The 13,863-nt window shown below is 51.4% G+C and overlaps 1 protein-coding gene across 2 annotated transcripts; it reads right to left on the bottom strand.

The window, feature by feature from the left end:
• Nucleotides 1-127: 127 nt before the first annotated feature.
• FCAMR (Fc alpha and mu receptor) lies at nucleotides 128-13,863 on the bottom strand. Of its 2 annotated transcripts, XM_057508032.1 has the most exons (7): nucleotides 12,097-13,862; nucleotides 9,394-9,466; nucleotides 6,141-6,182; nucleotides 4,919-5,257; nucleotides 3,228-3,975; nucleotides 2,543-2,661; nucleotides 128-1,906 (listed from the first exon to the last, which is right to left on the bottom strand). In XM_057508032.1, the coding sequence occupies exons 1-7, from the start codon at nucleotides 12,133-12,135 to the stop codon at nucleotides 1,749-1,751; spliced, it is 1,518 nt and encodes a 505-aa protein (XP_057364015.1). In that variant the 5' UTR covers nucleotides 12,136-13,862; the 3' UTR covers nucleotides 128-1,748. The 2 variants fall into 2 exon arrangements, 1 of the variants encoding a protein (XP_057364015.1); XR_008999422.1 differs by lacking the exons at nucleotides 128-1,906; nucleotides 2,543-2,661 and having other exon boundaries at nucleotides 3,251-3,411; nucleotides 3,682-5,257; nucleotides 12,097-13,863.

The following is a 13,863-nucleotide window of genomic DNA, read 5'->3' as shown; positions in this document are numbered from 1 at the left end:
CAATCCTTTTAACAACCTTGAGAAGCTAGTGTTCAGTGGACGCCCCTGGTAAATACTAGTTAAACGGCCCGATCTTATACAGACTGGGTTCTCTGCCCATCCCTGCTCTTTAATGAGCTGAGCGACCTTGGCTGAATTATGTCCCCCTCAGGACCTGTTCCCTCAGTGGCTGAATGGAGTAATGGTGGCTGTCCTCTCTTTACAGCTCTCCCAGGGTTTTCAGGCAGGTCACTGAGATACTGTGCATGAAAATGGCCTGGAACAAGAAAACTCTGATGTCATTGATTTTTTTCTCGAGTTTGTCTTAGATCCATTTTTCAGTGCTTGGGAAATGGAGAAAGCACTAGATCAAGTCGTGAGTTCCCTTTTCTCGTCCTCACTCTGGTTTTATTAACTAGGTTTCGACAAGTTACTTCCTCCAAGGGTCCTCGGTCACCTCACCCTACATGGAAGGTTTAGGACTGGTTTATCTGTAAGGATCTATTAGCTCTGAAATTTCATGATGCCAGCTGGTTCGATGCGTGCAACTTCCCTACTTTTCCAAAATAATGGGGGTCCCTGTCGTAACTGTGAAGAATGCCTCTCCTTGATTTCCTTGGGAGAGTGTCAGGGTTCAGCACCAGCCCTGAGGTGGTATCAACAAAGGGGTAACGGTGCTGCTGACAGCCTCAGGAGACAGGGCCGAGCCTTCTGGGAATGTCTGTCCTTCAGTTCTCAGCTGGATGTTGGAGCCTTCCCTTCCTTTCTCTTCCATCACTCAAAGACTGTTCTAGCCAAACACGAAGCTCAGACAGCTGGTTAACAGATTTGGCAAAATAAAAGAGCAGATACGACTCCTAAAGGGACAGTAGGACCACGGGTGGAGCAAAAGTCCCCCAACAGGCATGAAATGAAGTGCTTCTAAAGCAGAATCCACATAAAATTCCTCCTGGCTGTCTTCTCTCTTACTCCCACCCCCAACCCGTTTCCAGCCACACCAGCCATCTGTGACATCAAAGATTTATAAACAGTCGAACAAGAGGAACTTTATGAAGAAGGCGAGACTCTACTGAGAAATACCCTCCTCTTCCATGAATTTAGGAAAATCCCAGAAAGTCTTGACTGGGTGAAAAGGTCTACAGCATAATGAGTATGGGGACAAATGGAAAGTGATGGTTTGAGGATTGGGTGGTGTCCCTTGTGGTCTCTATGTAGAAGCCACCTGCCTATGGAGTCATCCAGGGGATGCCCAGATGAAGGGAAGTCAGAGCACCTGCTTGCCCTCCAGGGGCCTGAGTGCATGGCAGCCGTTCAGTCACATTGAGTTGGGAGTCCTATTGAGCTGGAAGTTCTCTGGGGCATAGCGAGATGGATAAAGCACAATTAATGCCCCAAAGGAGCTTAGCATCTACTTGAGAAGGCAAGCCCAGTATTCATGAATGTAATTAACTGTGGGCAGTCGGCTGAGTGCATCAGAAAGTGGGCATCTAGCAAGGACCAGGAGTGATGGTGAGAATTCATAATTTTCACCCAGATTGGAAGCCCCTTATGTTTTCAAACCTCCAGGAATGGAAATTCCACACTTTTCCTGGGTGACCTCCACCAGTGTTTAAGAATCCTTTTTGAACCTTCTTCGAGTCACTGTCACCTTTGGCAAGTGTCTGACCTTCCTAGGCTCCAGGGTGGTCAGCGTTTACTTCCCCAGATGAAGCCCCAGCTCGGTCAGCTTCCCTCTGTACTGGTTGAGACAGAATGACAAGAGGCTGGAGTCACAGTGTTTGGTCCTGGTTCTCCTTCCATGGTGTCTGAGCAGCTGATCCTTCCATGTTCAAGGTCCAGGGTCCTTCTCCGGGACAGTCAGGCTGGCATGCCAGGAGGTGTGTCATCCGAACCAAGGTGACTCCTGCTGCCCTTCCTGCCTCCTGAGCTGCACAGATACAGGGCAGGCTGTGAGGGTCCTAGGCACTGAATTTGATTCCTGAGAATGCCTCTCCCCCCAGCCCCACCACCACCGCCACCACGAGGCTTCAAGAACCCCTCACACAGAATTGCATTTGAACCCTTATACTGACAGGCATTGGGCCAGGCGTTCGGGGCCCTGGGGCCGAGACTCTTAGCCTCCTCCATTTGCTCCCAGGAAACCTCACCCTTTCTGTGCCAGATCTAAACACCATGGAACACTCAACTGAGAAGCGTTTAAACCTGGGCACATTGCTGTAAGAGACTTTCAGCTGGGTCCTGCGGAGGGTACCAATGCAGTGTGGTGCCGCATCTGGGCCCTGCACACCTGCTGTCTGGTGCTCATGTGGTCCATGGTTAGCATATGTCTTGCCATCTTCCAAGAGTTTCTTAAGCTCTGGGATGCCACTAACACACAAGTGCAGGGATGATTTGCCCTTTTGCTTGATGAGGAAGCCAAGGGTGGTTAATTGGCTCAGACTAGAATTTAGCATTTCTACATCCGGAAGTCCTGGCACCAACTCTGACCCGACCCCGTGCTGAGGATGTCTCATGGACCAAGCACCCCCTTCCCCAGCCTTGGGGCGACTGAAACTCAACTCACACATCTGCTTTCTCTGGAGCTTCCTCTGCAGTAGAGCAAGAGCCACAAACATAAGGGGGAGCAGCATGGTAGAGACCGGAGTCAGGACCCGAGAAATGCTTTTCTCTTCTGGAGAAGCACTGGAATAGAAGTAGTGGGGGCGGCAGAGGGAAGAGCACAGGAGGCTGAGGACCATTTGGCCGTCGCCCCTCATTTCACAGGCTAGAAGCTGTGCCTTCATCCCTGGGGCAGGTTAACAGCAGATCCGGGACCAGAATCCCTGAATCCTGTCCCTATTCCACCACCTGCGTGGGTGCCCACCAACGCCCCATTCCAGCACAGAGAGCTGAGTGAGCGTTGGGGAGCCCATGCTTGGCCCTGGGTGCTGCTGTGATCTCCTGTGGCTTCAGCAGGTCCCCTCCCCTCCTGGGACCTTCTGTTCCTCATCTTTAAAAAAAGTCCCAAAGGTTCCACCTGAGTATTCTGTGATTCTACTGTTTAGCTATTTGCTTGAAAACTACATGAAAATACTCTGCACTCTCCTAGCAAGGAGCCTTGAATGAGGGCAGGTGTCTGGCTTTTATGTCTCTTGCCCTTTACTGACTTGTGGTTACAAAGGGAGAGAAGTGAGCAGATGCACAAGGCTCCAGAAGTCAGGAACGGGGCAGTGTGGAGCCCCAACCCAGAGGAGGGCCTGGGGGTTTACCTTTTCATGGAGGACCCCTTCTCCAGGGGCCTCTGGGGCCCTGATGCCGGGGCCTGGTTTGGTGTGGCTTGGGGACCACGGTCTCCGTCAGCGGTGTCTAAGTCCCTGTCAGCACTTCCCTCTGCAGCTGCCGTCTCCAAGCCGCTGGGCCCCAAGGTCCACATGCCTGCAGATGGCGAAGTTCCTGCAGTGGAGCACAGGACTTGTGCCTTAGAAACTGATGTTGCTTCTCGGAGGGTTTCCCGCAACCATTTTTCTGAGACCAGGGCTGATGGCCTAACGGTCCCCATGACCTTCCTGGCTGCATCCAGGGCTATTCTGATGCTCTCTGTTTCCTCTCCTGGCCTATCGGCTTCGGGACTTATCTCCCTCTCTCTCTCGCTAACCCCAGCCCCACCCGCTACTGAGCTTCTGGAGCCCCGCACCCAGACACCTTCTGTCATATCAGACACACCTCTGGTGGCTGCAGCCGGACTCCTTGGAATGGAGACGGTTGCCCAGAGGGAAGCATCTACCCAGTTGTCTGTCCCTGGCGCTCCTGCCCCTGCTGTTCCTGGGCTTGGCCTTCCCTTAGCTGAAGCTGTTGTTTTGCTGGTTCCTGGAGTCACAGCAGCTCTCTCCCATCCTGTCCCCTGTCTTTCTATGGTCTGGGCGGTTCCTGGGGTCCCTCTGTTGGCCGCCAGTGTTGCTGTTCCAAAGGATCCCGTGAGGAGTTCGCCAGCAGCGGCAGGGAGGGTGCTGGGAGGACCTGTGTGAAAGCAGAGGGAGACCACCTGGGAAGGCTCTCCAGGCTGCCTGCAGGACTCAGCAAAAGACGCCTGGCTTAAAGTGTTTGCTACACGGAATGCAACCTCGCTAGCGATGCGCTCTTTGGCCAATATGTGGAATAAAATAAAAATTTGGGAAAACCAGATGTATCCTCCGGTCTGTCGTACATACCGACACTCTGTGTTCTTATCTCCTTCTATGCCCACATACTCCCTATCCAGCTGTCGGGACCTCCACACTGCCCCTTCCCAGAGGCCCACAGCCCACCATGTGGTGCTCCTCAGATACAGGAAGCAGGCCTCCAGCTGCAGCAGAGAAGCCGATCCTGGTAGGTTGAGGTAGTGACACCTAATAAGACGAGTCCCTTCCCAGCACTGTGCCTGCCTGCTCCCTAACATGCCTTCTCCCCTGTAGACTGGCTTTTCACAGCCTGGATGCCCTTCTCAGTCTCTGGGCACCTGACTTTGGATCAGTTCGCCAGAACTTGGCACACAGGGCATGGACCTGGTAGCTGTCAGTGGTCTGCTGTGGGCCTCGGTCTCAGGCAGAGCCCCTCTTAATGCTTCTGTCCTGCCTGTCTGACCTGCCCTGTGCGTCTGAGCAAAGAGACATCATGACCGTAAGAAGCCACATTAGCCAATTCACTCCCATCTTGGAATTCTGTCCAAATACATATGCCACAGGTGGCAGGGGGAATTGTGTGAAACAGCTTATGTACTTGCAGTTTACCCTAACATCTACCTTCCTTCTGAAGGCAGCATCCCTCTGAAATGAAAGGACTTCTCCAAGTCCTTGCCTTCACGCCAGCTTTACACGTCACTCACTCCCTTTGTGTTCAAGGGCCTCTTCTCTTGAACCTTCTTGTACCTTCTGCTTCCTAGCATTCTCCTTGCCGACTTGACCCACCAGCCCGCGGCCCATGCCTGCAGAGATGGTCAGGTTCATGCTGAAGAACAGTATGTCGTTTTGGTTTCCGACGCCACAGCGGTAGTACCCCACATCGTCTGGGGACAACTGGGACAACCTCACCACAAATAAGCCACTGTGTCGGAAGTCTGTGAGAGCCACGCGGCCGTGGTACTGACGGTGAGTGTAGCTGTTGGTGGACACGATGGTGTGGCAGATCCACGTCAGGGGGTTTAGGCGGCACCAGTACTTCCTCTGGTGCCTGTAGATGGACAAGGGGGCATAACGACACTGGATGGTGACAGCTCCCCCTGGCTCCCCGGTCACCAGCCTCGGGCCCTTCAATGCATTTGCGGCTGCAGGCAGAGAAAAAAAGAAATCAAAGGAATGAGAGTGCTGGAGACAGTGACTGGGCAGTTACAACCTCCAAACTCTGCCAGAATTAGGGGACAGGTCGGAAAATGCCTTCGTGAAAGTGAAGTTAAGACTCAGTATAGAAATCCCAGAGCTGAGCCACTTGGTGGAAAGTAGCCCCAGGATGGGGCTGTATCCAAGGCCCCACGCAAGAGACGGAAATGCGAGAATTCTCTTTCCCACTGGTCAGCTAACGCTTCTCATGTGCCGGGTGTGCTCATGCAAGTCTGCCCAGAGCGGGTGTTCCTTCCACCGGCTTTAATGCGGATATTTAAAAAGCTGCCACCTAAGCACCTGTAAAAGGACTAAAGCAGCATCTGACAGGACTGCAGTGTGTTCGCATGGAATGTAAGAGAGAGATGTCGAATAGTGAGAACAGATCAGCGTGGTTTCTGCTGCAGGGAGAGGGCATCCTGACACACAGAGGGTACTGGTCTGCCAGACGGGTGCCTCCCCAGGCCTGCGGTTGCAAAAATGGTTACAATGACCACTTTTCTATAGAACCAGAAGCAGCCAAGCACCACCATCAAAGCACAGCTGAGCAGTATTGTGAGTCTGCCTACTGTGGCAATAGGCATGAATCATAGTTGAGCCACGGTGCATGGCCCGTTTTCAGAATGACTTAAATTTGATGGGGGGCAAGCAGGAACAAAGTTTATTATTCTTTCTCTCACTGCTTTTTCATACTCGCTCTGAGGACTTCCCTGCTCCTTGAAATCTCAGGTAGGGGCTTTCATAGTCTCACTCAGATAAGAAGAAGTCCAGTGTGGTCTAAAACTATATTCCCAGGACAAGTAGTGACCAGTTGCAGCTCCAATCTCTTACCCAGCTGAAGGCTTCTCCTTTCTCCCAGCCAGGCTTTGAGGCCTATTGCGGAGGAAGGGGATGTGTTCGGATCTCTTGCTTTGCTCTCCACCCCTTCCTTTCCTCACAATCACTGTTGTAGGCTCTGGGTTTGGGATGGGGCTGGGGAAAGGACAGCTGAGTGGGACAGTTACGATCTGATCCTAGTGCTATCTGGGCACGGTGCTGGCCAGAGCGGCGTCCTTCCCTTCTGTCTCCCCACTCTCCTTTCCATGGCCCTTGGGTGCACCGCACTCTGTGCAAGAATTGCCTCTCCTCCTGCTGGCCTAGTATGACTCTTACCACCACCAAGCCTGGACTTCTGGCCATCTACCCCTCTTTTTGTGGTCACAGTCCTGGGGGGCCCCTCTTGGTGGAGGCCTCAGGCCAGCTCCTTTCTGTAGGCCCCACACTAGGTCCCAGGAAGCACACCTTTGTCTGGCTACCTGGGGCATACAGCATGCTTGCTGAGTAGCTTTCTAGAAGTTTTTTCTCTTACTTGGCTTAAAGTAGGGGGAAGGGATCCCTTCCGTCCCTCCGAGACAGGTGGAGGAGAGCATCATACACTGATGTCTCTCCCAAAACAGCTCTTACAGTGAGCTTTCCTACCCTCTGATGATCCACAGATGGCTTCACGGTGGACCGTTGCTGGAACACCCAGCTTTGAAATCGGTATCCATTGTCCTGTACAAAATGGTTCAACATTTTGCTTTAGGATGTGGGTGCCTGGCATCCAGCAATTTATTATATGTCTTCAGGGCCTCTGAAACCAGGTTAATATCCAGTTAGCAGGACTGCCTACCTAATTTGCAGGGCCCAGTGCAAAAGGAAAATGCAGGACCCTTTGTTCAAAGGTTATTAAGAATTTCACTCTGGCAATAGCAGATCAAGAAACTGAGCACCTTGTACAGGGCCCCATGACGTAACTGCACATGGGCCACACACCCATGAAGCTGGCTCTGCTTGTTAACATGTGTCTTGAGGTCTAATTATAGGAAGTATCAAAGCCATCAACACTATGGACATATCAATGCTTACTGTAGGGTGAGTTAAATGACTTAGTACCAACTATACCACTGTGGGTCAAGTTAAATGGCAATTTCTCATTAAAGCCAAGAGCATTCACAGTTACAAACATGGACCATCTCAGGACAGCAGTGGTGCAGTGTTTATACCCCAGATTCTAGGAATTCTAGTGATCTATGTGTGGCACATGCAACAGGAGCTTTTCCCCATTAATCAGCAGGATGGGGTGGTCCCACTTCACAGGGCAAAGCTGCTTGAGAATCCTTAATCAGCACTTGCAATGCACATTTTAAAATTTTATTGGTACCAAATTTTGCTTACCCTTAAGAACTCATTTGGTGGATTACAGATGAGTAGCTCTTAATTACATATAATTTAGATCTTGGGAATTTTTTTATTAGTCACCGTGAGAATTATAGAAGGGGCTAGCGTTTTAGGATCTAGGTGGTGCCCACTTGGTCCCTGATGGAGATTCCCTGCCCTCCAATAGAGGCAGGGGCCCCCGCTTTCATGTGCCCATCAGTTCCCTGCAATTGTCTGTTGCTGCGGCTTCTATCAGGGAGGGCGAGTGAGACCACGGACTGAGAGCAGGGGAGGTCTGTGGCAGGACAGAGGGAGAGTAAGGCTTGGACCTGCGATGCAACCCCTGCCGCAGCACCACCACCAGCAGTGGGGTGAGAAAGGTGGGAGTAGTTCCCTTGGTCCCGAGGTGGGGTCTGGAGGGGAGAGAGCCAGGCTGCAGCCATCTGAGATGGGGTCTTCGGTGTGCAGGGGCCAAAGCAGAACCTGGGCCAAAGGGAGGAGATGGGCCATCAGGGGCCATGGAAGGGACCCTTCAAAAGCACCCACAAGAGGAAGAGCTGGCTTAAACCCCAGTCTGGCCTGAGAGCTCCATGCATCCCATCAAGTAAGAGCTGCCTCCGGCCTGTCCTTCCTGCCTCTGTGACCCTGCTGGGGTCCCAAGTCCAGCTGCCCACATGGGGAGGAGTAAGAGTAGGTGAAGCAGAAGGTACCACCACACCCCCTACCTGCCCTCCTGACTGCTGGCCTCAGGTAGGTAAGGGGGCATATCTTTGAATGACAAAGTGCTGTTCAAAATACATAACTGTATACTTAAAAAGATCGAATTTAGAACATTTGAGACTTAAAGGAATAAACTTAGGATTATTACCTATATATTAGCAGAAAAACCATGGGCCAGCCTGAGTTTTCCTTTGGGGGCAGGGGAAGCCTCCTCTTATGGAAAAATTTTAAAGGGAGCAGTAGGAGATTCAACTAAAAAGGTGGTGTGATTATATCATGAGCATTCTGAAACATTGGCTGCCTTTGATGCAACAAAATTCTGATGTGTTTATAAGTCAAACACAGTTGTGAATTTTTGTTAGTATTTTCATAGCATTTTCATTCATTTATTCATTTGTTCATTCAACAATTATTTGTTAAGCATCTACCTGAGACTAGGTTATAGGTACCAGACACTCTAGGTATATACTGACTGCATTCCTCAATGCCTCCCCATGACCAACCAAATAAAATCCAGTCACCACAGTGTGGAGACAGGGCCACTGATCATCTGAGCCTGATTTATATCTGGCCAGCCTCACCATACCAGCCTGCCAGGACCTACAAGGTAGAGATCCTGCCTTTCATCCATCCGGCCCTAGTGCCTGGCACATGGTAGGCCCTTGGTAAATGTGTGTTGACTGAATAAGTAAATGCACAGTTAAGGTTTTTAATTACCCATCCAGTTTCTTTGTAGCCTCTAAACTCTTTAAAGTAGGGTAGGGTCTTCATCTTTATGTCCTAGTACTGGGTTTGGCACTTGAGGGTGTTTAAAATCAGTGATAGGGGAGCAGTGCTACTTCTGTTTGATACCCTAAAACCTTTTTCTTGCAAATGCAGCCCATTTTCAGTCATCAACGTGACTGGAAGAGAACAGAAACATAGGGAACTCAAAATACTCTCGTTAGTAAGCTGGAAATCATCAAGTCATCTGAGTTCTTGCGAGTTCAGCCATCCTGGGCCTGGATCCGACCATTCCCTGTGTCCACTGCATGGCCTTGCATCTCAGGAGAGAAAGCCATGGATATTCCCAGATAGCTGAGGGAGCCCTGAAATGCCACTGAGGGGCCCCCCAGGAATCTCGGCAGCCTGGAAGGTTCGGGTCTGGTTTGGTAAGCTCTGAATCTGGGCTGTGTTTGAGACTCACCGTGCAGCAGGCATAGTGTGAAGAGGATCTGCATTGTCCATCCTGCCCTCTGGCTGGTGACCTGCAAAAAGCACTGTAAGTGAAGAGGCCCGAGAGGAGGTGAGTGAGAAGCTGGACTGAGCAGTGGCGAGACCTGAAGCTGCCCCCTTCTCACGTTCGGATCTCAATTTGCTCAGTGGTGGGGTTGGATTGCTTCTGTCTAAGAGCCAGACAGGAGCTGCCCTCTCTGAGAGGAGCATGGGTCCACCCTCCCACTCCAAACACGCACATTTGGCCTGGGTCTCTGCCACCAAGGCCAAAATGTCCCCTGCTCTTGAGGTGTCTGTATTCAGAAGGTGTGAAACTCCCGGAGGAGTCCAGCCCCTGCACGCACTTGCTCACACGGAGCTCTGAGCTGGTGGGAGCACAGTACAGAGGACAGACTACATGCTGGAAGTTTAAACTTGAGCTGGAACTGGGGGACCTCAGAAAGGTCACTCAGCCTTGGGGAATGGCTTGCTGTCGGGGAATGGAGAACCACATGGGTTGGTGCACAATTTAAATGAGATTGCCTCAGAAGTGCCAACAGGTGCCTGGCTCAGAGCAGCCTCTCCCCCTTCTCTCCTCACCCATTCCTTTTTTGCAAAAGGAGAATTGAGTCCTCCAAGAGACTTTGTTTCCCTGGTAGTGCGCCTGTGGTCAGTACAAAGAACTAAAAATTAACCCTCGGGCCAAAGTGTTGTCTGCACACGTGTTCCTATTCTGTTTCTTCTCCACAACTTCTAGAAAGCCCTGCTTGACCCCCAGCCCACGACGATCTTCTGCCTGCTCTGGCCCCTCCTGCCAGCCGGACAAGCTCCTTGAGGGCACAGCTGTCATCTCACCGCTCTCCCTCTAGGTCTGAAACAGGACCCAGCAGAGCGCAGGTACCTGACACACAGGAACCTCCTGCTCTGCTAGCGGACACCAGGCTGATCACGACTCATTGGTCTTCTATGGTTGCTGATTAAAAAGACACAGACTGTACATTATGTTTCTTCTGTATTCCCTATATGGTTTTCATGGGTACTTTTGGACTGATTAGAGTTCTGTTCATTGAATCTATCTACTGCCTGCAGTTCCTGGGACCTATAGTTTGTGTTTTTGTTTTTTTTTTAAAGCAAACTGAACTTTGCTGTTGCTTGCTCCTCCCTACTTGGATATATTCCTCACTGATGTTGAGAACAGATGCCGACAGTCAGTGGTCTGGCCCATGGGCAGGAGCCCCTCGCACACCCTGCCCTTTGCCCAGCTAGGCTGGGTCCCACAAGGCCTCTGGCCAGGCTGGGACATGGGCTAAAAAAAGAATGTGGGGTGGGGGAGGGGGGAAAAGGGGTGGAAAAGAGAAGGCAGAGGAAGTAGGAGAAGGGGCGAGAAAAGGAAGGGTGGGAGGTGAAAGAAAGGAGAAGGGAAGAGAGGGGAGGACAAGAGGCGGCTCCGTGGGCTGGCCCTGTAGCTGCAAGCTGTCACCTCAACTTGGCTTGGGCCAGCCCAGTCCCCCAAGGCCTCTGCCTGCTCTATCCCGGGGGGGCCTTGAGGGTGGTCGGGTTTGAACAGGCCATGGGCTCCGCACCCCTCGTTCTATGCTGTGCCCAGGGCACCTCCCTCTCTGGGGCCCAGCCATGGCAGCCCAGGCCTTCTGGCCTTCCACCTGGTTCCTGCCCTTCCTGCTTTCAGAGCCCCTCTTCCTGCCCCTGCCTGGAGGTCCTTGCAGGAGTGCCTGCGCCTAATCAGTTGTTTGATTAATATTCACCAAACCCAGGCCAGTACTGAGGTTGGGGCCCAGGTTCCTCTGGGCTGGCTTTCCTGAAGGGCTACGTGCTGATGCGGTTAACTTTGAGGCCAAAGTGTCTGTGCCACACCCAGGGCCTTCGACTTCAGTAGCACAATGGGACTCAGGAACAAAAGCCTCCGCAGGGGCAATGAGGAAGCCAGAGTGTGAGATAAAACGACTCCAGGAGTTATCAACCTTGACTGGGGGCTGCAAGGATAATGTTCAGCGAATGTCTCTGACACACCCGCCATGACCTTCACGAAACCTTTCTCAGGAGGCGAGTCCCAGCTGGGCAGCCTGGGGCACGGGGCTCTGGTACAGCCCACGGCATTTTCAGGGATGATGGCGACATGGGGATCTCTCTTGTCCCTGTTCCTTGGGAAGGGCATCTACCTCGTCTTCAGTGCAGGCTGATGTAGGACTCCCTACAATCCCTACTGCCCCCCACCCCAACTTCTCCCCTCTTCTCCCAACCCTGGGCAGCAGACGGGAGAGGAAGGAGCCAGCGTGGTGTAGAGGGAAGAGCACAGAGGCCGGATCCAGGAGGTTCTGCTTTGCCCGCGGCAGGCAGAATAACCAGGAGGCAATGCATCTTTTTTCTGTGCTGCAACAGAAGAGCTCTAGCTGCCTGCTTCCCATGTTTCTTTCTCTCTCTAAAGTTTGTTGGTTCTAAATTACTCCAGGGCCTCTAAGGAATCATGCACTGAAGTGGGAGGGAGTGTGGGAGGGGGCAGAAGGGTAGGGAGGCAGGAGCAAGATGCTGTGGCCTGCATTCCAGAATCTTCCTTGGCCTCCTGGGACTTGAGCCAGCCTACTCTGGGAAGGGCACATAAGTGCATATGGACAACTGGGCAATTCATCACCCACTTTCCGACACAGAACGCCAGTCCTGGGAGGAAACCTCATCTCACCTTTTGTTCTCCCGGCTCAGTTGGGGCTTTTCCATCCATCTCACTCCAGAAATAAAATCCACTCGAACTTTTCTTTTCCTCTCTTTGAGATGCTGACGCTTGGATGTCTTCTGGTTTCTTTGTTTGAAAGCTTGAGACAGAGGGCTTTGTTGGAAAGCAGCTGGGGTGCACACTTGAAGATGGAGGTGCAGGGGATCCTCAGCCACTCACCTCCCACAAAGTGCAGCGAGTCACTATGACCCAGGCCTTGGATTGATGCCTTATAAGAGGGAGCCAGTCCTGGTCCTTTGTCGTTCTTACTGTCACTTATTCCTGCAGAACTTTTCCAGGGCTGTGACAGGAGCTTCAAGGGAAACGCACTGATCCACTCTCTTCGCCTCACATTTCCCCTCTAGTCCAGGGTCCCAGCCTTTTCAGGATGCCCCAGCTTAGCCTCCCACTCAGGCTTCTCCCAGATAAGTGATGTAACAAGCTGGCAGAGACAAAATTCAGGAGAGGAATTCCCCTGCTATCTGGCTGGCAGCTGGCGACTTCTAGATGACCTGGCCCCTTCAGCAACCAGGCAGAGGCCGTCTGGGTCGCTGCCTCCTGTTCAACTGCGTGCCTGGTGGTTTCTTATTCATACTCTGGACAAAGTGCCATACAGTAAATGAGATGATCTCCATGGAAAAAGAACACTGGCAAGCGTGGCTTAGCCAGATGCATGACCTGCTGAGAAAATACCCCAATATTTCCCTTCAGAAAATATCTTATGGGTGAGCTTTCTTCTTTTTTTTTCCTTGTAAAGATTATGTGATCTGCCTGTCTCTGTTGGTTTGAAACTGACATTATAATGGCTGGTACAGGCCAAGCACTCAGCAACTAAAGGCCTCGCGGGGATGGAAGTGCTGCAGATGACAGTTAAAGACTCTCACAAGTCTCTGATAGACAATGCAGCCCCCTTGGGCCAATTAGACAGGGCACCTCTTCCTTAGGAAAAAAAAATTTCCTGGAAGTGTTAGTATATTGTTGCATAATTTGGATAACCCACATGGCAGCATGTGTTCTCTGTGCGTTCCCCTCCCAGGTTTGAAGACAAATGTGAGAGTAGTAATTGAGTCACTGAAAGCAATAGGAGAGGGAAAGAAACAGCTCCATAGGATGTCTGGAGTGTGGCTGGGAAAAGTTAGTCTTGCACATGTGCATGTGCATTGACTGCGTGCACAGCTGTGTGTGCTCCTATCCCAGGACTTGGTCTTGAGCTCCAGTCCCGGAGCTCCAGATCTTCACAAACACATATAGCCTCCCATGTAAGTAAGAACACATCCACAATGTGAATGGCATCTCAATGTGTGTTATGCTTGAGCAGTGCACAACCTGAAGAACTGTACACAGTGGCCTGGACTTCACAGGCTTCTCTCCAGAACTGAATGATCCCTGTGCAGGTGGTAGAGAGGGTTAATGCCTGGCTCGATTATCCCCTCCCAGCTCCTCAGGAAGCTGTATAGCATCATGATTGTTCACATAGACTTTGGAGTCAGACTCCTGCCAAGTTAATATTCCAGCCTTATTTTTTACTGGGAAAATGATATGGGTCAGATTACTTATCCTCTTTAAACCTCATTTCCCTAATCTGTAGAACAGGAGAAAATAGCACCTATCTCATAAAGTTATTATGTAGATTAAGTGTGACAATCCATGTAACTCAAAGTACCTGGCATGCAGTAAATTCCCAGGGAGATGCTCAGTAGCTGATAATATTAATAGCTTTGTTTGCAGGAACAGGGG

Source organism: Manis pentadactyla, chromosome 9, assembly GCF_030020395.1.
Source record: "Manis pentadactyla isolate mManPen7 chromosome 9, mManPen7.hap1, whole genome shotgun sequence".
Classification (NCBI taxonomy): Eukaryota; Metazoa; Chordata; class Mammalia; order Pholidota; family Manidae; genus Manis; species Manis pentadactyla.
The sequence above is the reverse complement of the archived record's forward strand: the minus strand, read 5'-3'. Positions and strand labels throughout refer to the sequence as shown.